The sequence below is a fragment of the Pagrus pagrus genome (assembly GCF_965226575.1).
Source record: "Pagrus pagrus genome assembly, chromosome: 6".
NCBI classification, from domain to species: domain Eukaryota; kingdom Metazoa; phylum Chordata; class Actinopteri; order Spariformes; family Sparidae; genus Pagrus; species Pagrus pagrus.
Window position 1 is genome coordinate 20,348,608 of NC_140190.1, and position 24,124 is coordinate 20,372,731.

At 41.9% G+C, this 24,124-nt stretch overlaps 1 protein-coding gene across 1 annotated transcript in view; it reads left to right on the plus strand.

Annotated features, from left to right (window-relative positions):
• The first annotated feature begins 1,325 nt into the window (after nt 1-1,325).
• The window catches only part of nr5a2 (nuclear receptor subfamily 5, group A, member 2), a 68,254-nt gene continuing 45,455 nt past the window's right edge, over nt 1,326-24,124 (plus strand). The window contains exons 1-4 of the mRNA XM_084355382.1: nt 1,326-1,943; nt 5,134-5,252; nt 8,777-8,918; nt 17,349-18,061. Of these exons, the coding sequence (XP_084211508.1) occupies nt 1,862-1,943; nt 5,134-5,252; nt 8,777-8,918; nt 17,349-18,061 (1,056 nt within the window). The 5' untranslated portion in view covers nt 1,326-1,861. The remainder of the gene's footprint in view (nt 1,944-5,133; nt 5,253-8,776; nt 8,919-17,348; nt 18,062-24,124) is intronic.

Here is a 24,124-nt window from a genome sequence, read left to right on the forward strand (position 1 = left end):
ATTAATTTACTGAAACGATGTAATGAAGTCGAGTAGAAAGGTCAGTTTAAGGTCTGCGCATTTTCCTATATGTTACGCTATAGGTCGGAATTAAATTCTTAAATTGTGTGATTCCCTGCTCGCTTTAAAGGACTCCTTTTGTTATTTTTAACCACTGGAAGCGTCTGTGTGTACACGTGTACATGTGTGCGTGTAGATTTCGCCCCCTGCGACCCCTCAGGTGTGTCTGTCGGTCTCCCCCCCGCTCCTCGATGAGGACGCGCTGTGTCTAATTGAACTGAAATAAACGTGTTTGGAGCGCTTGAAGGGGGGCTTCATGGGGACGTCGACGCATAATTATTGTTTTGTCTTTGTGTGATTTGGAACAGGCTAAATAGCCCGAGCCTGACGTCAGATCACTAATTGATCCCTGCTCAGCCAATTACTGGTAAAAATTCAGAAGCGAAGGTATAATTTATTGCGTAAGGAGGCTGATTTGATCCGAAAATAAAGGCCGTTATAAGCCCGAGGCCGGCGCTGGTCACGTTTTTCACAAAAAATGTAAAAAAAAAAAAACAAACCCAAGAGCAACCAATGCAAGGGAGGATATTTTACTTTTTATTCTATCTATATGAGTCTTATTCAGAATCCCCCCATCATTATGAAATGGGGTTGCCCTGTGAGAAAGAAAGAAAGAAAGAAAGAAAGAAAGAAAGAAAGAAAGGTTATCACATTTTATTTGATCATATCTCATGACTTTTTAATGATCAGAGGATCGTTACTGTACGTCAGAAGCAGAGATCAGGATGCTAAAATTGAATGTTGGGGTGAACAACATTTTGCAATAAAATATATGCAACAGATTCATAAAGATGAAGAGTTTTATGGGGGGAAAAAAAAACAAAAAAAACTTTATATTATAGAAGCGTGTGTCGCCGCGTTCATGTGTGCGTGCGTGTGCTGCAGTGCGCTCCTGTTATATCTCGCTCCAGCCCACATACCTTGCGCGCTGCCGCTGAGCTCCGTGCGCTCGTGGGGAGTCTGCTCTCACACGCAGTTGCATCACCTCGCTTGATTTCCTTGTTCTCGCGCCGCTTTTAAAGTCCATCATTAACGGGATTAAACAGCTGAGATTTTGGAGAGATGGAACTGGAGGGTTTGAGGCGATGTTTCCCGGTCGCCTCGCCTGATTGGACCTAGGAAAGATGATGTCAGACGACCGCATGCGCCCCGGATTGGAGAGAGCGGAGTAAACAAAGCCGCGAGGAGGAGGAGGAGAGGTCTCTACATCTCCAGACAGTCCGACCGACACACCAAATCCGACTTTACGCACAGGAGAGGGCGGCCCCGGCGGCGCGTACTCGTCTGCTAAAGGCTGAAAGTAACATTGACAGTCCCACTTTAATGGGTGACGCGCTAAAAAAGACTTTTGGAAAAGCTAAAGGGAAACTTACCATCGTCTTTGTAAACCGGACGCTGTGCAGGTTTTCTCGCTTGAGTAAGAGACTGATTCCATAACTCAGCGCGCAACTGTTCGCAAAGTATCGAAGGAATCACTCGTATGTATTCTCCGTTATTATTGCGGGTTTGCGCGCAGATGCAATTATGATAAATTAATTCAGAGAAATTAAATCAGAGCAGGCGCGCACCGGCTGTAGGCTACAAGCCGGCCGTTGGGAGACAGTCTGAATCGTTTGAATCAGGCTCCATATTCAGAGCATGGTCCGATAATTGGAAGAAAGAGCGAGAGACAGAAAGTGAGAAATTAAGAGCGTTAAAGACATTTGGGACACTTTGAGGCGTGTTTGTGGGGACGTCTGCCTCTCACGTCCAGGTGTCCCGCCGGGCGCTGCGGAGTCCAGCTCAGGCCGGCAGCGCTGACATGCTGCCCAAAGTCGAGACTGAATCCCTGGGACTCGCTCGATCGTATGGAGAACAAGGGCACATGCCAAGGAACATGCAAGGTAAGAGCTGTCATTTATTTTCCATCTCTTCTGACTAAACGAGGCAGATTCATGCGCTTCCACTCAAGTCGATTTACGGAGCGTTGTCAGACTCAAGGTCCACAGTGCGTATCTCAGTGCCACTAAAACTTTTGAACACGCTGATATCCAAAGCATTTCTGCGGACAATGTCGGTTAATGACCGGTGACCGTATGTAACCCTGTGTGAAATAATTGAATGATGAACTTGTTAAATTCAGATACATGAGGTTCGTTAGATTACAGAGATTTTTGGAAGATCTGTCTTAAGACTTAAGGGGTGTGTTTCTGTTACTTACTCCCAGTCATTACTCTGGTGTAATAATTATAACGTATGAATGCAGATCAAACTCAGACGCACTTTTTAATGTTTGGCTCGTGATCAAACAGTGATTTTACCCAGCTGTCACTCACGCTGTGCGGGCGCCTGGTGCGTAAAAAATGGTGAGACGGAGCAGGGGAAGTCTCTGTAACAACTAATATGTAAAATTGACTCGTGATTCTGTCCGTAGTGGAGCACTTATGACTGAGTTGTTGCCAATTTAGCAAGAAGAGAAAAAACTGCAGAGAGTAATTCTGGAGATTTCAAAGGGGTTGACCTCGGGCCAGCAAACTTGAGTCAGAGAAGCCAATTAAAAGCTGCTCCAAATGATTCTTTATTGACGTTTTAAAATTCAGGGACCAATAAAAACTCTTATATTTTTGTTATGCTCTTTAAAAAAAAAATCTGCTCTGTAAATTTTTTTTTTGTTACCATTCTGGCCTAAAAGTAGGAATAAACCTCAAAACCGTGTTCAACTAAATTAAAATTGGCATCAAAATCGATTTTAGGATGCTTCACTTATGTACGTATAATTATTTTATTATCCTTTAGTGACATTTTTCCGTCTCACTAACGATGTCAAACATTTAGAGTTGCATTGCTTCAGATCCTGGACTGTGTGAAATTACGTTTATGGCTCCAAAAAATGTGCAACTTTAGAAAGAAACACTTTTCAGATTCGGTGAATTTACTATTTAATAAAATAAAATAACAAATCCCCACGGCACACATTAAAATACGCTTTTTCTTTCTCTGCTTTTAAAGAGGGGCTGACTCTTCTGCCAAGATCAACTCTCGTACCCTCCTCATTCCCCTCACAGCAATATACACGGGCAATCAATTAGCCCGGTCCTGGTTTATGAGACGCTGATAACACACACTCACAAGACAAGGAGTGGCTTGTTGGAGAGCCCGTTATCTACTTTTACGCACGGCTAAAAAACAAGGTAGCTCGGACTGGAAGAGGGTTCCTCTTGAAGTCATCAGCGTTTTGGACAAATGTTTTTGGAAAGTGCATGAAGCAGTGGCCGAGCTGAGAGGGAGCAGGTGAGAGAGACCGTGTGTTTCTGCAGCTTCTTGCACACACTCTGCGCAAACCTCCGCTTGGGATGCTATTACCCAAATTTTAGATCCAAAAAAAGTGTGCTTATCCTTTGAGATGCAGACACAATCCAGTTTATTTTGCTGTCGTAATTCCTTAAAATGTGAATGGCTCGCACAGAAAAAATGAGCAGCAGTTTAGAGATTTTAAGAGAGAAAATAAATAAGTACATCCAAAAATATTCCTTATTTGTGTCGTTAGGACCCTCTCCCACTCAGAGGGACGAATGCATTTTATTCACCCCCGCTTCATCCACTGCAAAACTGCAACCAAAGCCTCGTTCATTTATTTCCTTTATCTGCAGCTGCCCTGCGTCGTGCGAACAGGCCCCTTTCAAAAAACCCCTCTCCTTTACACGTTTTAAAGCAGGAGAAAATTTCGGAAATTTGCTTTGAGCTTCTGTGGAAAATAAAAAGAAAAGAAAGAAGAAAAAAAAAAGCGGCAGCTCGGTGGAACTTGTTGCTCATCTGGAATATGCAGCGCGGATCCCAGCAGGGCAACGCGCTAACAAACCAGAAATCATGTCTAATTAAAAGGTCTAAGTGAGCTGCGGGATGAGTGGATTCTGAAGTAGAGCAGCGGCATAATGTCAAGGCCTTGGAAGGCGTCTAGTTGACAAAATATTTCCACTTTTACAGCCACATCCACTGAGGGGTTTTTCCTGTTTGATCCCGGCTGCTTTTTTATGATTAGAACCATAAATGCTTTTGTAAGCGTTGTAAATGTCAGCTCGGCTGTTTGCTTAGCGCTGTCACACAGTCCTACCGATGCAGGTATTTCTAATACGCGAGGCAATAAATACACCGCAATGAGAGTCGAATCGTTTCAGTAGATATTGAGTCTTAAATCCTCAGAAAAGAAAACTTGGGGGGAAATGTGCACGTGTTGTTAAATTCCACTCGTGTCTAAATTGATTGATTTTTATTTTTTTTTTAACTGCGATCATGTGTCACATTTGTCCGCGTTACACGTGTTTACTCTTTCTTAACAGCAACAACAGAAATTAACATGTCAAATTATATTGACGACTTGTAAAAAAAAAAAAAAGAAAAAGAAATTTAAGTTTTTGGAGGCAGAAAGTCTTATAAATGTTACCTCTGCTTTCGCACCACCAGAACACAGAAAAGCAACCAAAGCAATTGATTTGTAGCATCGCCAGTTATTCTTCGAGAGGGGGGGGGGGGGGGGGTGATGATGCTGGTTCAAGTTGGTTTTGGATGTTTTTTTTGTGGATTCTTTTTTCCTCGTCGCCTGCAGAGATAAGGGCTTCTCTCTGTGTGTCTTCATTTGTCTGTGGGCGGTAACATTTTCTCCTCCAATCCTTAACTCTAATATCTCTCCATTTCCCCCAGCGATTTCACGACTTAGATGCATGCATATTTATGAGGCTCACTTACTTTCATGCGCTCTTTTTTTTTTTTTGTATGTGTGTGTGTGTGTGTGTGTGTGTGTGTGTGTGTGTGTGTGTTTTGGCCCCTGTCTGCAACGAATGTAGAAGAGAAGGCGGCAACGAGGAGAAATAAATGGTTGCGTCCTTTCAACTCAATCCAACATCGACTATTCATCCTCTTCCTCAAATTAAACATCTATAAGTCCAACAGGGAGAAAGAAAAAAAAAGATCTCGTACAGTTGCGTCGCGTCCGTGGTTCCCCGTGGTTCATGTTGATGGATGAAAGTCCGCTTTTGGAAAAGAGATTGCTCAGCACTGAAATAGACTCCTCTCTGTGTGTCCGTGTCTCCTCCGCAGCACACCAGTTAAAAATGATGGACTACTCATATGACGAAGACTTGGACGAGATGTGTCCCGTGTGCGGAGACAAGGTTTCAGGCTATCACTACGGACTTCTGACCTGCGAGAGCTGCAAGGTGAGTGCCCTTCTTCTCCCCCAGTGGGAAACCATCACACACACACACACACTCACAGACAGACACACACAAGTGAGCTTATGGTGACCTGAATCTGCTTCAATTATCCAAAATACTCCTTGTTTCTATATTTTGTTTCCTCAATTATGTGTTGCGTAACTGATGTTTTCAGTGTCAGATTTATGCTTAGAGTGGCTGAACATGGGTTGATTGTGTTATTGTCATGTGTGTGTTTGCAGTATTCACGATTAGAGACAGCATGCTCTTTTCATTCACTGTAGTATCATCGCTTCCCCTGAATGTTGCAGCCATATTCGCATGGTGCAATTTTAAAACAGACTCCAGCTCATATATTTCTTTGCAGCTGCTTTATTTCAGTGTATCAGCCTCTCTTTTCATGGTTTTTTTTTTGCACGCCAGACATTTAGCTGACTCTCATGCTCATGAGTGACTTGCAACAAGTGTAACCGTATAGTAAAGGCCACAGGAAGACCAAATGTAAAGAGGCCGGGGGTCAGATATTGTTGTGACAGTCAGTCTAACAAACTTTTCCTGTGAGACTCAGAGGATTTTGTGTAGTGGTGAACGGCTTGCAGTGGGGTTTTTGTCATTTTTGCAACCAGCAAACACAGACTGTGGGGGAGGAGGATTCGACCCAGGAAGCAAAGTACACAATAACACTGACTGTGTTTGTGCAAGCCCGCGTCCTACTGTTTAAAAGTCTCATCACAAGTTCATTAAGAGAGCAGCAGCATTGTCTGGTCGCAGAATGTTTCCATGCCCGTTAATAATGAGGCTACTGCGAAGCAAACTGTTGCTGTTATTAATCTGAGCTCAATCAACAACCTGTTTGTCCCGTCTGCCTCTTTTCCACGCTTCTCCTCAACACTGAGCTAATAGGCATTACCCAAGTTTTTTGTTGGCCCAGTAAAGCTGTCAGCACAATATTAAGCTAAGACAAATGTCTCTGTGTTCACACTATTCAGTGTAAAATTGCAGTTCGCAGTATTGATGCCGCGGCACACATTTCTTGCCTATGTGGTCATTATTCAAAGCAGATGTTATAGATTTTATCCCATATTATTGACCTTGAGATGCTCAGCACTTGCTTGAAAGGAGACGTCAGTGGCATCTCTGCTGCTTTTCGGCCTCAGCACTGGCTTTTCCCAGTTTAGAAACACTCTGGTGTGTGTGTGTGTGTGTGTGTGTGTGTGTGTGTGTGTGTGTGCAGGATGTAGATGAAGAGGTCTTTAATAATGTGCAGCATCATTTCTGAAACATGAATAATATTGATAATTACCTGAAGCTTATCATTGATTATTTTTAAAACACAGGCAATCTGTTCAGTAAAAGTACGATTGTCAGGGCTGGACGGATATATCAGTTTGTTGACATGTTACACGGCTCATGTTGGCATTAAATATCCCAGTGCAGTGCAATCCATTTCCAGTGTAATGGAGGTTCCTTCCTGACCACAACTGCGTCAAAACTAAAAAAACAAGAAGCAAAATGTTATTCTTTCTTTTCTATTGACATGAAAATACCTATTTTTAAGTTTATTTCCAATTTTGGTGATATTTTACAATATTCTTGTGAGTTTTAGATGAAACACCCTCTATCCCGAGCTTGCACTCCCTCACCCCACCCCTTCCTATAGCTTTCAACCCGGTTGGGCTGAGGAACACACACAGGCACACACACTCACACACACAGAAAGACAGAAAGAGTGAATCACACAAATAAATATTCCTTAACGCCCGCATAATCCTACCACCTCCCCGAACACACACGCACACTCACTCTACGAAAGTACACACAAACACACACAGCGCCTTTAATCCATACACACAGACAGTGTAAGTCATACTGCACACCAGCCCACATAAAGTAAACACGGTGCCACATCATACCTGTTGGAATAACAACAACATGGGCGTCACGGTCCTCACAAACAGGCTCAATATGAGCAGAGAGAGCAGCAGCAGAATAAAATTATGATCCTAAAATAATATTACAAGCAACCAGTAATAAGGACAAGAGCCACAGGTGACATATAAAAATATAAATATAAGATCTGCAGGAGTTAAAGGAACATTTATTTCAGCAAAGGAGGCTGAAGTCAAAGGGACTGTTGTTTTTCTTTTATTTCAAAATTAGACAGAAAACACAGAGTCTGGTAGGTCAGTGATCAGAGGAGATAAAGTGGTGACACAAATTATATTTTTCCTGCTTCTGTGATGGATTTACAGACCAGCGTTGACGTGTTGTAAAAGCCATTTCCTGGTTGTTCTGTTTGTACAGAGAGAGTGCCGTTTCCAAGGTTATGACAACATCATTGTGCAGATAATTGATCAACTTAAAATTGCTTAATTACAATTTTTGATTATTTTGATGATTTCAGATTTTATGTTAATTTGTGACACCCACTTGGTTAAATGAGAAACTTGCTTGCAGCAATCCTTTTATGAATAAAAATTACCCCTGACGAGTGCTTTGTCTTGGTTAGAGCTGCCGGACAAATGAAAGCTTCTCAGTTAAATGTTGTCCGCTTAATCTCCTGAGGTGATATTGTGTGTGTGTGTGTTTTGTTTTGTTTTGTTTTTTTTAAAGCTAGCATGCTTTCAATCCAGTCTGGTTCAGATATTTATAGCACACGCTGTGCACTAAATGGAAAATTGGAGAGAAAGTTCTCTCTGAAGCATGGATTTTTTAGCACTGAGAAGTCGATAATCCAAAACCGAGTGCAGTGGATTTTTTTTCTTCTTCTTTCGGACGGATCAGGCAATGCAGATTGTCAATTAAATTTGTGTTTGGTGAGATATTGACGGCAGCACGATCTTTTTTATTTTTATTTTTTTAAAGACCAGGTTTAAGGATTCTCCTCCTAGGTTATGGATCTAGAATACGTTAATACCATCTTCCCTTCGTTTGATTTCCACTGCTGCTGCTTATAATTAATTCCACGTTGCAGGTATGAATCTCTGTAATCCCGGAACTGTGAATTATGGATATAATTTATTGGATCTTTTGGACTCCTGTGCTCATATTTTTCAATAATTAAGTGGAAAGCTGAAAAGATGCTTTCCCTTGTAAATTCTGGAGTCTTTACGTGAACGGAGAATATCGAGAATAGTAATGTCATTTTTGACAGGACACAAATTTTATATCCTTCGTAAAATACTTTTTAACGCAATAAAATAAGTGAGGCAGGTATGTAGAGAATTGCTTTTTTGTCCAAAGCTGAATAAAATGATGTCTTACTTAGTTTTTATGAATAATTTCCTTGTATGGCTTCATCACAAAGTAAAAGTGTGTATTCATGCCCTGCTTTGTATTCTGCATGTGTGTGTCCATAAAGCATCACAACATCAATTGGAGTAAAGCTTTCAAAACTTCACTCTGTGCCTGTGTGTGTGTATCCATTTAGTCTGTCCCTCTCCATCTGTCTGGGAGTGTGAATGGGCCAATTACCATCGCATTGCAGGGGTCAAGCGGGTTGACGTCTTAATTGCTTCTCTCCGTAGGGCTTCTTCAAGCGCACCGTCCAGAACAACAAGCGCTACACATGTATAGAGAACCAGAGCTGCCAGATTGACAAGACCCAGAGGAAGCGCTGCCCCTACTGCCGCTTCCAGAAGTGCCTCACCGTCGGCATGAAGCTAGAAGGTACAGCAACATGTTCATATTTTTACAGATTTGGTGTTTGGCTTATGGCAGAATGGCTTTCAAAAAGTTATGCTGGTGTTTCGCTTCTGTAATTCAGTATGTTTCAAGCGTAGACATGAGGTCATGATGAGATGCAACCCAGGGAGGGATGTTTCAAAGTGTTTCAAAGTGCAACGACGGCTGAGCAGATAATGTGTGGCTGTCAAAAGTTTGGGTTTTCTTCAAAACAGATTAACAGGACACATATAGGAGAAATGGTTTTCAATGATTGCAACAGTCTTGCTCAAGGACTCTCAGACAGAAAAAGATGGCTGTTATAAGTACTGAACATGTGGCTGTCCAGTAACCAGTGGTTGAAAAAGTATTCAGTCTTATATATGTTGTATATATTATATGTTATATAAGTCCTGCTGAAAATTCCGTGCAAGAAAAAGTATGTATTGTTAGCAAAATGTACTTAAAGTATCAAAAGTAAAAGTATTCATAATCTCATGTGACTAATATACCATTATATATTGTATTACTGGATTATTTTGTTTTTTAGGTTTTTGAGATTGGGCTCATTTTAACAGTTCTATAAACGTTGTAGTAGGGAAATCAATACCAGCACATTGTATTTTACAAGATAATCAAATGTAAAGTGACATCTGCAGAAACTAAAGCTGTCAAATGAATGTAATTGAGTATAACATACCATATTTCTTATTGAACTGAGGCGATATGGGAGGATAAAGTACCTTAAAAAAAGGGAAATACTCAAGTAATGTACCCCAAACATGATTTGAGTAAATGTACTGAGTTACATTCCACCACAATGCACTACACTGTATTGGTTGAAGGCTTACTTTAACCAGAAGTCTTTTAAAAGTATATATAAATCTGGCAGAATATTTATCTTTTTTATAGTGCACATGCAGCACAGTTTATTCTGCACACTGTCATGAATAGTTTACCACAGATTCAGTCTATTCTGGGGTTTTACAGTAAACACAGCTCAGTAAAATATGATGTCGATCTCACTGAACATCTGCAGCAGTGGAAAAGCAGCAGATCCAGGCAGTGTTACTGCATCCTGCATGCTGCATCACAGAGTTACAGTATGATGCCTGTTTGCAATTACTGTTAATTAAGGTTATAACATGGCACTGCTAAAATTGGAGCTTGGCTCCTTCTGGACGTCCACAGAGGTGTTTTAAAAACTTCTACCAACATTCTGGTGAAATGACACAGCTTGTCTTTTTCCATCTATTCACAACTGGACACAGTTAATCGCAGCACATTTGGAAACGTCGAGTGAAAATAATCTTCCAAGAACAATTTGCATGTGAATAGTTTCCTTCCAAACTGAGATGTCCACCGTTTAAAAAAGGTTAATACCTGCTCTGACATAATGATTGCCTGTGTGAAAGGAGAAGATTATATTTATTTAAACATTTAACAATGAATATCTCAGTCACAGCTGCTCTCAAAAAATGTATACCAAGAACTTTGTGAAGTGAGACCTTTCATTTCTACCACAGCGTTGAAATCCAGCATTGCTTATTAGTATTTTAGATGGGGTCAGGGGGAGTTGGGGGGTATCTGGTAGCTGCTTTGCACTTAAACTTGCCAGACAGAGTAATAGATAAAATATTAAACTTGGCGGCAGGGCGAGAATGGTAATGATGATACTTTTGGCTGGCCGTATCGAGGCCTCTTTGTTTAATTTGAACGCGGCTCAGAAGCTTGCTCAAACACGGCTGTGCAGAAGTGACAGGATGGCAAGGCGAGAAACATTCTTCCAATGTTCAAAGATAATATTCAAAATCAACTTTTTTTCCACACATGAGTTAAGTTTAATTTAGAAAATCGCTAATTCTAGAGTGGATAAAGCCAGCTGAAGGTCACGTTTCATTAAGTGTAAAATACAGGATTTAATCACTAAATGTATTATCTTGTCATAACTTTGAGGTGAAGTTACAATGCTGTCCTTTGAAGATACTGCAAATCGCTTGATTGCGGCCTTTTAATACGAGTAGGGGCTGCTATTCAGTCCAACATTTAAACACAATTCTTCACATATTTGTAATACAAACCAAGTTAAAAATATTATGGCTCCTGAAATGATCACTTGCAACTGAGAAGAGTTGATGTGTAAAAGAAATAAGACCCTCGGAGGGCGAAAGTAGAGCAAAGACAGCCTCACTAAAATCTTTCCGGAGGCTTCATCTCCCTCTACCTGCCATGTGCTGTGTAATTAATTGCTGTTAATTGTAAATGGCCGCTGGGCACAATGTCCCGGCCTGTCATTTTCCAGCTGACACAGGTGGGGAAGGGGTAGCATTTGATTTGTTTTGCTGGCGGTAGCTTTCAGCTCGGGGGCAAGACGGGCCCTGCAGCACTCTGTCAGGGGCCAGAAGCTCCAGTGGGCAACTCCTGCCACAACCAGTAAAGACATCCTGTACAGAAAGCCTGACACCCCACAGCACACACACACACACTTGTGCAGCTCTCCCTGGTAAACACATAAATATATTCATGAGAAGCCCAAAAAGGTGTTCAGACGGCCACAGGCAAGAGGGAGAGGCTGTCATTTGATCTAAAAAAAAAAAAGAAATGTGTGTGTACAATAGCGGTGAAAAGAGGAAAGGAGGTTTGGGGTCATGTGCTTTGTTAGTGCAATCTTTTCATTCCATTACACAGCAGCTTGCAGCAACATGTGAATCCAGGATATCGAGTGGAAACCAAATGTGGAAACCAAAAACTTTAAAGTTGACACAAACTGTAATTTTTCGACTGTTTACTTTTGCCTTTCTGGTGTTGCTCAGTGTCCTTCCTGTTTGTTCATAAGCCTGCCAACCAATGGGACGCTCTGTCCAGCTTTAAGTTTGCTGTTGGGGTGGAAGCAGTGTTTGGTAGTGTTTCAAAGTTGAGGTGAATGAGGTGAAACGGCAGACGGGCAATTATCAGAGTGACGTAAACAGTGTTGTTGCACGTCTATCGCCCCGGCCCAACACTGAGAGATCAGTCGTATTATCTTGAAAAGATAACAAAACAAAAATAGTGAAACCTCTGTGACGTCTGGTATGCTGCAGAGGCGTATCATATTCTGTGCAGGATAAATACATTTCCTCTGAGCCAGTGTATGGCATTCAAAGATATGTTTTCCAAAATAAAAGCACCTCTTGCCTGCCGCTGCATTAACTGTGAGACTAAAGAGCAGCGCGGTAGGTCTAGGGCCGTTTAAGATTAAATTAGCTCTCAAGTAAACCTGGTTATGAATGTGATCTTTAACCTTAATCTTCATTTTTCCAATTCTAATGTTTATTATGAATTTGTAAAAAAATAAAATAAAATTTAAAAGAATTAAATATATATTTTTTAAATGAATAAATAATAATATTTGCCTATGAAAAACTTGTTTAATCAGTTAATTTATCTTTGCAGGTCATTATGTCAAACAGACACTCTCTTCTTTCATCTCTCAACACACACATGCTACCACGATGTAAAATATCCTTTCCTTCTTGGTATGCGCTGTAGCTTCTCAGCCAGTGTTGACCCATTGAGAAAAAGAAAAAAAAAAGTCACTTCCCACTAATGTTTGACCCATTAGCACTTCATTCACTAAAGCTGATGAAGCGTGCCGTATGTGAACAGCTCCCACTGGTATGATTTTCTTTTTATGCTCGCTGGAAGTTGCCCTGCATCATATGCTTCACTGAGCTGCCTAATATCTCCTTCACTTATGTATCATCTTAAAGACAGAGCGTAACACAGTGGTGTTTGTGATCCTGTGAGTCTGACATGCTGTTTCCACTGTGTGCTATTTAATGACGCAGAAGTTACATAGCGTTTTAAAATAGCTTTTGAAAACTACAGCTGATGACGGTCATAGGGCTTAACTAATGATTATTTTCATTATTGATTATTCTGCCATATTATTTTCACGATTGATTGTTTAGTCTATAATATATCAAAACATTGTGAAGAGTCCAGATTGATTTCTTCAAATAGTTTCCAACATTCTAAAACCCAAAAACTCTTCATTTACTGTCATAAATTGACAAAGAAAAGCAGCAAATCTTTATATTCAAGAAGCTGGAACCAGCCAATGTTTGACATGTTTGCTTAAAAAATGACAAATCTTCTTTTGATCAACTTATTGATTAATTGCAGCTCACACTACATGATAAATGACATTTTAACCAAAACAAAGCAAAGCAAATATTTTGCTCCACTGATGCTGATTATTTTATTTTTTGTGGTTTGGTTGCTTTACAGTTTTAAGATGTTGAACTCAAGATAATATCTTTTGTGTTAGCTTGATTCAAATCTGACCAGCCTGTCTTATTTTAACCCAGATGTTATACTGATTTAAACTGGGGAAAGAATCTAACTCTCAGTTTTCTTCTCATTAACTTTAATCTGAGTTTGCACTGAACAGACTCACAGGCTTCTTCGGGTATCACTTTTTCCAGTGGTTTCTATGCTTTACCTTTTTTTCCTGCAGTTAATCCATCACCAATCTAAATTCATCAATAACTATAAATGTAAAACCTCAACAGAGCCATTCAGCACAAATTAGCGACACCCTCTGAGTGTTTGTTTGTATATTCCTCTCTGTATCCTTCTCCCTCCACTTTTTATTTCCTCCCTGTCTCCATCTTTCTTGCTCTGATTTGTCTTCCATCAGCCTCCCAGTACCTGTGGTGGAAGCCAGGGAACTGTCCCATTACTTATGCATAGGTATCATAGGTATTCATGTGTGTGCATGGGATAGGGCGCATCCGGAGCAGGGGCCGGGGCCCCGACATGACAAACAGGGTGTCAGCAAGGCTCCGCGGGACCCATTAATATGCCGGCGACCGACAGGGATCCTCACCTACGCGCGCTTAATATTCCTGTATATTAAACAACCATAAATCAGAGGATATAAGCGCTGAGGGCTGGGTGTGTGTGTGTGTGTGTGATGTGTTTGGGGCTATGTGTGCATAGAAATTGTGTGTGTGAAGGATGCCGTGTGAGTGTTTGTGTTTGTACATGTTTGAGATGATGTGTAGACGAGGTACTGGATACTTTTGGGGAAAGAGGAAGAGGTTTTTGGTTGGGTCAGTTTGTGAATTTATGGATGTGTGTGTGTGTGTGTCCATGTTTGTTTTTGTGTGGACGTGCTCTCAGACAGTAAGTCAGGGGAATTCAGAGTGGAAGACAGCGTCAGCCTTTGAGCCTTTCAGCCTGGCTTTAGCCCCAAAGACTCACTGCTAACCCACAATATCTCCCAGCTCACACCCTTTTCACACTAATAATAGAATTTTTTTTTAAACACTGCGATGTTTTCTCGTCATATGTTCATTTTCTTCTTGCATGCTTCATTTTTGTGCTCAGAGTTGCACTTTCCAGAAAACTCCTCTCAGTCAAGCTGTGTGTGCAACGCTGTAGTCACATTTTCTTGCATTTTCTGTCGAAGAAGTTGAAAATTTCAGTAGGTGGTTGTCTTTCTTGTTTGCCTGTTCAGCAGTGGTGGCTGACACTGACATGTTATGTATTCAATTTGTTTTGTTTGTGCCAAAGAAACCACAAACATCCAACACATCACTTGCTTGGAACAACACACAGACCTACCAGTGAGTTTAAGTTTGTAACAGACACTGCAGGCTTTATGCCGGTTGCATACAAAACGAAACAAAAAAACCCAAAAAACAAACCAAAAACAAATTTATACTTAACTTTTGAACACAACTGAATCCTTTTAAAGTTGCAGCGTCACATGATAGCTTTGTCATCACAGGCTCAGCGCGGCAGCGTCTAACCCATTAACATCTCTCCACCCCAGTCAAACACACACATTCATCTTCTCCCCCAACACACACATGCACTGCCCTCCTCCCCTCTTCCCCTCCCCCTTCCGTATTAATCTGTGTTACATGCATGCAAATCACCTTGTTTAATTAGAAAGAATCTGTGTGTGTGTGTGTCTGCGTGTGTGTGTGTGGTGGTGGTGAGACCTACACCCCCAATCCTGATATTCATGATGCGATGTGGGTCCCTGGGTCCGAGGCAGACGAGAAGGCAGTCAGGGCCTAATTTTGTTTTCCCAGTAGGGCCGACTATTAGTTTCTCAGCTCATTAATACGGCTGTTGTGGAGAAATCATTAATAGTTAAAGTCGCCCTACAATAATGTATAATGGATACATTTGACGGCCCCTGATTTCTTCTTTTTTGCCTTTGATGTGTGATCAATTTTTCAACGGTCATGATAATCCCAGAGCCTGGCTAAGTGGGCACTGGAGTTGACCTCAAGCATGTAGGGAAATGGTCGTGTGTGTGTGCGTGTGTGTGTGTAAAAATCGCTGTGTTTATATTACACACCGTTTTAGCCGTCAGAGGCTCTCCAAGGTGGCAGAGCGTCTGGCTTGGCTAACACCTCTCTCTGTGATCTGATCCGGTGTGCGGCGTTCTCCGTGTTAGCCAGTGTGTGTTTGTATGTGTGTTTTCTTTAAGAATGCATGAGAAAGAGGGTGTGTGTTTGTGTGTGCGTCTACCGTGTCTCTCCTCTCGCTCAGATCAGTGACAGGCACTTTTGTGACGGAGGTCATTAAAATCACTCCCAAGGCAGCTCAGAGTGTGTGTGTGTGTGTGTGTGTGTGTGTGTGGGCCCCTCCTCACCCCCAAAGTCAGACCCCCCTCCACACCCACTCTTCAATTTTCTTCTTCTGTTCTTTCATTCATCCGTCAAGACATCATGAGCTGGAGTGGACCCAGGCTGACTCTCTCTATGTACGATCAGGGCGAATCTATGTGCGTGATTTGCATATGCAGTCACATATGTGGGATTCTTTTGAAGACAAATACAATGAAAATAAGTCTATAATATTCTACAGTATTGGTATTAGTGAGTGTTTTTCTGTTGCGTGGTCTCCCAGACGTCCGTTAGCCCGCTGCACGCTGGGCTCCGCGAGCCTCGTCAGACTAAGAGGTAATTAAGTATGAATAATTAACACCAGCGGCCCCCGACTGGGAGACAGCAGAGCGGCTTCCCCATGGCAGCAGTCGGCCAGATCACACATGGTCCTCGTAGCGGTCCACTTTGTGCACGGCTCGTTCATTAGAAATACTCACGGCACAGACTCGTTGTGATCCTCACCACAGGGTCCTGCACTGTTGGAGGGGGGGGGGATCATGGGTATGTTTGGTTCATCAGAAAAAAAAAACCCAATTTAGTTATTGTCAGCCTGTTCAGCCTTTTTCTGGAGAAAAGTTTCTGCTAATGGACAGTGACATTCTGAAGCTTTTACATAATCAGATACCATTTTAAAATCTGCATTTTGGACAGAGAACTTGAATTCTCTTTCAAGTCAACACTAATATCCAGCTTTTGAGGTGTGTGTCTCCTGAGTTGTAGACAGCGATAGCCAGCTGTACACTGATCGTTTAGCAGAGTGGATCAAAGAAGTTGGTGTCTCCGGTCAATGAGTAACAACACTATCTGTTAGACCTGCAGGGTTTAGGAGTCAACAGGTAAATGTCAAGTGTAATCACCACAGGAAAACCTTTGCCCTACATACAAGTTAGGAATGAGGAGTTTACTTCCATTACACCATGCTTATATCCATATAGATACATGGTCAAGTGTGTATTTGCAAAAAAAGTGGTTAGTATTACTGTGTATAATCATTAACAGTGTTCTTGCATGAACAGTTAAGAATGGGTACCATGCAAGCAAGTATCGATAAATTGTTATATTGATATATATATATATCCTTATTCTTAAACTTGCCTTTACTCAGTCATTACATACACTTTACTGATGATTATCAAAAATGTCATTGTGTTACCAGTAATCATCCCTACAATTTAAAGATATCGAGAAATATAGTGTGTATCGCGATGTAGACTAAAAATATGCTTTTTCAATGTTTTTTCTTTCCTTCACTGTGTATTGTGTTGTGCATGTTAAAAGGACTTGAAAGTTAAAAAGCCCAAAGTCCACACCAACAGGATCTCATCTCTCTCACAGAAAACACTGCTCCTCAAACCCCTCGTCAGCAGTCTCGCCTTCAATTTCGTGACTTCTTGATCACACTATGTCATTATTTCAGTAGAAGGTAGAAGTGAAGTTAACTGGAAGTTGAAAACATGACTGGAGACACGGTGAGCGATGCTGGCTCAGGCGTGTTAGAGTTGACCAATCACAGCAGACTGGGTATCCGGGATTCGGGTCTTAAAGAGACAGGAGCTAAACCAGAGCATCTCAGACAGAGGGGGAATACAATGCTGCTGCACTGGACAGTATGAGAAAGCTGATGTGTTTCTTGAGCATTATAGCATGTAAACCTATTTTAGTAGTAACCCAAAATAAAGCATGCAAGCTAAAGATTTATGTGCTATAGAGCTAATGTTGTCCTCTTTCTTTCTTGTCTCCTTTTATCTCTCTTCCTGTCTGTCAGCTGTGCGGGCAGACCGCATGCGTGGCGGTCGCAACAAGTTTGGCCCAATGTACAAACGTGACCGAGCCCTGAAGCAGCAAAAGAAGGCACTGATCCGAGCCAACGGCCTGAAGATTGAGGCCATGACCCAGGTGATGCAAGCCGTGCCCACTGACCTCACCATCTCCTCAGCCATCCAAAACATCCACTCAGCCGCATCCAAAGGCCTCCCACTGAGCCACCACGCTGGCCACCACACCGGTCATCACCACCACCACCACCATCATCATCACGCCACCGCCCTGCCCCCCACAGACTACGACCGTAGCCCATTTGTCACTTCCCCTGTCAGCATGGCGATGCCACCACACGCCGGCAGCCTGCAGGGCTACCAGGCGGCCTACGGACACTTCCAGGGTACGCGTACCATCAAGTCTGAGTACCCAGACCCATACACCAGTTCGCCGGAGTCCATCATGGGCTACGCCTACGTCGACGCCTACCAGTCAGGCTCGCCGCCCAGCTTCCCTCACCTGATCGTAGAGCTGCTCAAGTGCGAACCAGACGAGCCGCAGGTTCAGGCCAAGATCCTGGCCTACCTGCAGCAGGAGCAGGCCAGCCGAGGCAAACACGAGAAGCTCAACACCTTCGGCCTCATGTGCAAGATGGCTGACCAGACGCTCTTCTCCATCGTGGAGTGGGCACGCAGCAGCATCTTCTTCCGCGAACTCAAGGTAGGTTTGCATGATCCATGTGATGAGAGAATGAATGTGTGGATACATTTTATATATTTTATTTTTTACAACCTTATTTTCATGGTTTTGCCTGATTACAATATAATAGGACTATTTAGGCTCTTAATCTATTTGCAGTTACTCTGCAGGCCTTTAATAAATTATCCTGCATTTTGTTTCAATGCTAAATCTTTCACCAAGCTGCCATCCATAATTGACAGTGCTTTACACAGTTCATGAACATCATCTCCTCAAACTTATCTTCAACAGGCCTTTAATCTTCCTCTTTTATGCAGTGGCTCAACACTAATGCAAAATACACAGGGCTGTGCTCGTAGCTGCCACCGCTGTCTGTCCCACTGCCTGATCAAAATTCAGCAGCAGACCATATTTACTCTGTGTGTGACACATTTTGGCTATCGGTTGTGAAAACTTTGACGATGAGCTTCAGGCACTTTTCATACTAATAGGGTTCCTATAACAGGGTTTTATGTGAAGTGAAAACTGAATACTGTCCATCTCCCCTTAAATATTCCTCTGATCTGAGTGTGTTCACACTGTGTGATGATATGAGATATCTCCCATTAGCATATTGGTCAATCATAGTTGACACAAATCACAAAAATCTGAGTTAAAATTCCTCTGTTGCTTTTAATCTCAGTTTAATTAGGATTTATTTTAACCTTTAGTTATGTCTGTCAAGTCTACAAAAACGACAACATTTGAGCCGGTTACACACATTCAAACCCAACTGACCAACAGTAACCTCACTGTAAAAATGAGCTAATTCCCGCTTATTCATCACAGAGCCCAAGGGAGCGATTCTGGTGTGTGTTTGCGTGCTCGCGGCTATATTTGCTCTGAATGAAGGTTAATGTTCAGAGTGACATGAAAGGCGTTTGATTAATCTGCGCCTCACCTGCTTTTCTTCCCGTTGTCTGACTCCTTTGTCTATTTGTTTCACATCACATCGCCAAAGGCTCAGCTGCATATTCATGGGGCCCGGGCCTGTTGCGAAAATTCCCTCCAAATATTAAATATTATTTTGCTTTCAAAGGGGAAAGTAACACATGAAATAAATGTAATATTAAAAAACGGAGCCAATTACAACACAGACAAGAGTCCTTGAAAAGCACATGTTGACATTAAGCACGCGCCGTGTCCCCGCTATTGACATTTTCGAGGCCTGTATTTGCATTCAACTGGGGTGCATAGTGCCTCACTCATACACATACACACACACACACACACACACAGGCTCTTCGTAGGGTGTGGCCACAGCTAATAATTGTGTGTGGTTTGCCCATTAACTTTGAATGATCATTTCTGCTGCGCTGCGGAGCCTCTCTATTTCTCACACCCTCATCCTAATTCAATTATCTCAACCACTTGTGTTTGTCACTCCCTGATTTGCTGCTGAATGAATTGTCATTATGTTTGCCTAATGACTACCCATATTACTGGAGCTTAATCGTAATTGAGCTGGGTGCCTGTTACAAAGGTGGAGAATGACCTGTGAATGCAGGGGAAACCTCTTCCTGCTTTCCCAAACGCCCCCTAAAAAGCCTCTCCTGCTCCTGTTGCACAGGCCCCATTGGTTTACAGGAGGTGGGGAGGGGTTTCACTTAAGTGAGCAAGATAATTGAACTAAACCCCCCTCGCCCTGTTTTTAAAGAGCCATCAAAAACACAAGGGGGATTGAAAAATAATGTCCTAGCTGTGGCTCAGGCAGTTTTACCCACGCAATCCTCTCTTCCTTGCTTGTTTCTCATTAGTAACTACTGGGAGGACTGCTGAGCAAGGATTAGTGATAGTATTGGTGAGGTAGTGAAAGTGATTAGCTTTCCCGATTGGCTGATGCTGATATCGAACACATTTTTATTGTGGATATTGTTTTGATACACTTTTGATTTTAAAATATCCTCCTTAAATTTTCTGCTTTCAAGTTTTGTAGTCAGCTGAGTCTCCGGCTTTGATATCTTTATGAATTATAATTGGAATGTGTGTGTGCTGTGCAGTGTGTGTGTGTGCAGTGTGAAAATGTTATTATTCTGTTCTGGTGTCGGCCTTTATATGCTTGCTGCTGCAGTTCAAGACCAAATTATGTCGAAAAACCCACCGAACTCCCTTTGCCCTCCCCACTTTATCTCCATGTGAATATGCCTGTTTTTGTCTATGTGTGTGTGAGCGTGTGTGTGTGTTCATACATAGTAATACATGCATGATTATGGTCTTTGACATTGTTGATGTTAGGAGATTAATTTCCATTGATGCTAAAATGTACACTCTTGTCCTACTGTATGGGTTAAACTACCTACTACAAAGGGTGTGTGTCCCATTGTTTAAATCGCTAGTTTAAATAAAGATAACATTTTTTTGAATCCACCTGACCTGCGACATCTCCTGTTAATATGGATATATAGGTCTGACTATTACATGTGAGGTCGAGCCTCGGACCAGGGAGACAGGAAGCAGAGTAGAATTAAAAGTTTGTCACAGGAGTAGTGTGGCGCTGTAGGAAGCTATAAATACACTTGCATGTCACACACACACACACACACACACACACACACACACATATCCACATTAAGACACAGACACCGCTCACACATAACGCAGAGCCCCTCTCACTATTATTAGCTCCGTAAGAACAAAAGAATTTCTCTGGTAATAGAGCCAAGCTGGGAGGGTGTGTGCGAGGTGTCTGCCAAAAAAAGTGTTTAAAGATTTAGTTTCCATAAGTTGGCCTCGGTCACGGGACTCATAAATATTTAGCCATTAGGAGGACCTTCTAAAGAGCTCTCCCCATTCTTCTCCAACGCGGCACGCCGCCGCTCGATTTCTCCCCCTCTTTTCTGGGAATGAGGCATGACGTGAGGGACGTTTATTTCTAACACCTTGGATCCGAGAAGTTGGGGTGGGCTCTTTACTGCCAAGCCTGCCCCACTTATGATTGGTTTAACACATCGACAATTAGAGAGAGTCAGGTCTGGTGCACTGGTTTTGAAATCAATGACTATGTGTCATGATCACTTGTGGTTACTATATGAAATTTTGAGTGAGCTGAAGACAGGTGCGTGTGTGGATGTGTGTGGTTTGCACTTGCTCATAAGCCTGGTATTTTTTCAGTGTGTGTGTGTGCGCGCTGAGTCTATTCAGCCTCTGATATGACTTTCTAATCACGGTGTACAACACATTAATGCAGTTACAGAAGCATAATGTTTTGTTGAAACATCAGATTGTCCTTTAATGAAACTGGGATTTTTACTGTTACTTATTTCCCCAAAAACTATTTCAAAAATGTGTTAAATTAAATAATAATGATAATAATAAAGTTATTGACCTCATTTTGCAGAAACAGATTTGTCAGCATGCATTCATCTTCTAAAATCATGCAGAAATCTGTATTTTCTAATGCGTGGATGTGCTTGTATAATGTCAATGAAAGTATATTATCAGTGCTTAATCCAGTATATGAGTGTGTGTGTCTATTTATGTGTATATGCCAGTATTTGAGTGTGTTCTAAGGGTGGAAACACGTGTTTGTCTCTCGGTGACATTTGCTAGCACATCGCTGGTACTCTGCCACCCCTCCCCTCCACGTCCTCCCCTGTCCTGCCATGAACCCCTCTCTGCCCGCCCTGGTGCCAACCGCCAATCAGGCAACTTTGTGTGCTAAAGGACTAATCCACTGAAAAATGCCTTCTAAAGGCAGCCACTGAGAGTTGTTGATCATGACTGTTGCTGTTTGGTGATATTAAACTTCCCAGATTGTATTTTTCTACTAACAGTAGTCTGTAGTAAGTTGTAATGGATGCTGTGATTTGAAAGAATAGATTAATTGTTAGGGGTCGCTTCTGAGAAATGCAGTAATTCTCTGACCAAAGCAGATATCGGTTTGGTAGACTAAAGGACATAGGGCACTACACCTCATAACAAAGATTCATAAATGCATTATCGTCATAGATCATGGGTGTGTAACACTTTATGCATTTTGGAGCATATTCGAGTGGAAGATGTACAGATAATGCCATGTTTTTAATTTTTTTAAATTAAGGTTATGTAATCAAACAAGAAATAGAAAAATGTCATACTGTAAAAGAGAGAATAACTGATAAAAAGTAACTGCATCACATAAAAATGAATAATACATGTGGACGTGAGTTTAAAGAAAATCCTGAAAACATCTCACTGAAATGAGAAAATAAAACTTAAGAGAATATAGATGCAAGTAAACTGACATTTTACAAAAAAAATAATTTAAGTACTTGAACCCATGGAATAAAAAAAAGGATGCTCTCTTTGTGAAACACAGCGTTCTTTAAAAACCTCCTCTAGTGTTCCTGTTTGTGCCGAATTTGAGAGCAGACAACTGCTTGTACATGTGTATTAACACTGTGTGTGCGTGTGTGAGAGGGTGACTCATTCTGTAGCTGCTCCAGTGCTCCCCTCTCCTCCATTGTTCCAGCATTGGGATGGCTGGCCTGACTCCCACCACAAACACAATGAGAGGGAGAATTTAGCAGGGCAATCGGGACTATTGATGATTCATATGTTTATATCTTACCTTCCTAACTCGACTCCCTTTTCGCCCAACCCCCCCACACCCACCATCCCCTTTCCTCTCTACACCCTTTAATAAAAAAGGATGTGTGCCTGGTGTTGAGCACTTTTGTGTGCCTTGTCAACACGCAACACACAGAGGTTGATTAGGTAACGGAAATGATCGCGTCAGAAAGTAATCCAGTGTTCAGTGTCCAGTGACTGCTACGGTTTAGCCATTTTACAGTGAAGAGAAAATACACCTTCAGATATATAATGTTATCATTATTATTTAATGTACTGTCTTTGTCAGGAGTTATTTTAGTAAAGTTAGTTAGATAATAATGCTTTATTTTCCCTTCTATTTCTCAGCACTAACACAGGTAGCATCTAATACACTTTAGACACATCATCACACAACATGACTCATTCAGCGAGTCATACTGTTTAGGGCAGCTATAGCTGTGCATACCAGGCTTATGCTAAAGAGGTCCTTTCTGCACCTGAAGGACCTGTACCCAAAGGCAAGGCAGGACCATATGGATAGCTTACACTAGGCAACTCAAAACACAAAGATGATTGCCTTGGATTCAATCAAATGTGGACATTATCGACGTGAAGAGAACTTTCCTTTTTGGGAAAACTGGCCGTTTAACAGTATGTGTCAGCCCTCCTGTCAGCAGATAAGGTCTGACCACACTATTTTGAGTTTTTGGTGTCAACAAAGTGATAAAACCCTAAAGAAAGGAAATGAAGAAAATAAATAATAGAAAAAACAGCAAAAACACAGTGTGAAAAAACTCAAGCAAACATAAAACAGAAACAGTGTTTGAGGCAGGGACACGATTTCTAGGTATCTCTATTATCTTGTCTGACTCCCTGTTAAGAGCAGTGAGATGATTGTGTGCGACTGTGAGGTAGAGTCTTGTTACTTCAGTTATGCTCAAGTGACATGTTGTTTAGATTCTGACTTGAGTAAAATGCTGTGTAACTTCATACATATATTTAGTGTGTCCACCTGATAAAAGTGGAGCAGGGAGGAAACAGCCGTGACGTTTTGAAATGTAGCTTGACTGTTTATTTTAGTCATCCAGGGACAGTTTTTTGGGGGGATCCAGACAGGTTTTTGTGCTTCTCTGTCTCTTTTTTTTCCTGTTTAGCCTCTCTGCATGTAGCGGGAATGGCAAAAGCAGAACTGAGGGCCATTAAGTTGAGGAGGAACTGTATTAGAAGTCTTGTTCCCTGGGAAAGCTCCCAGCTGAGATGGGACGGCCATATTGGATAAACAGATGGCCGGGGAGAGGAAAGGACAGGCGAGGAGAAACAGAGGTGAAACAAAGAGGGGAGATGAGAGGGGAGACGAGAAGAGGAGGAATGTGGAGAGAGCGGAGGGAATGAAAGGAGAGGGAATGACAAAGAGGAAGAGGTGAGGGAGAAAATATGAAAGGTGATGTGATGGAAGAGAGGACAGGAGGAGGATACTAAAAGACAGAAGATCAAAGCAAAGAGGAAAAGAGATAT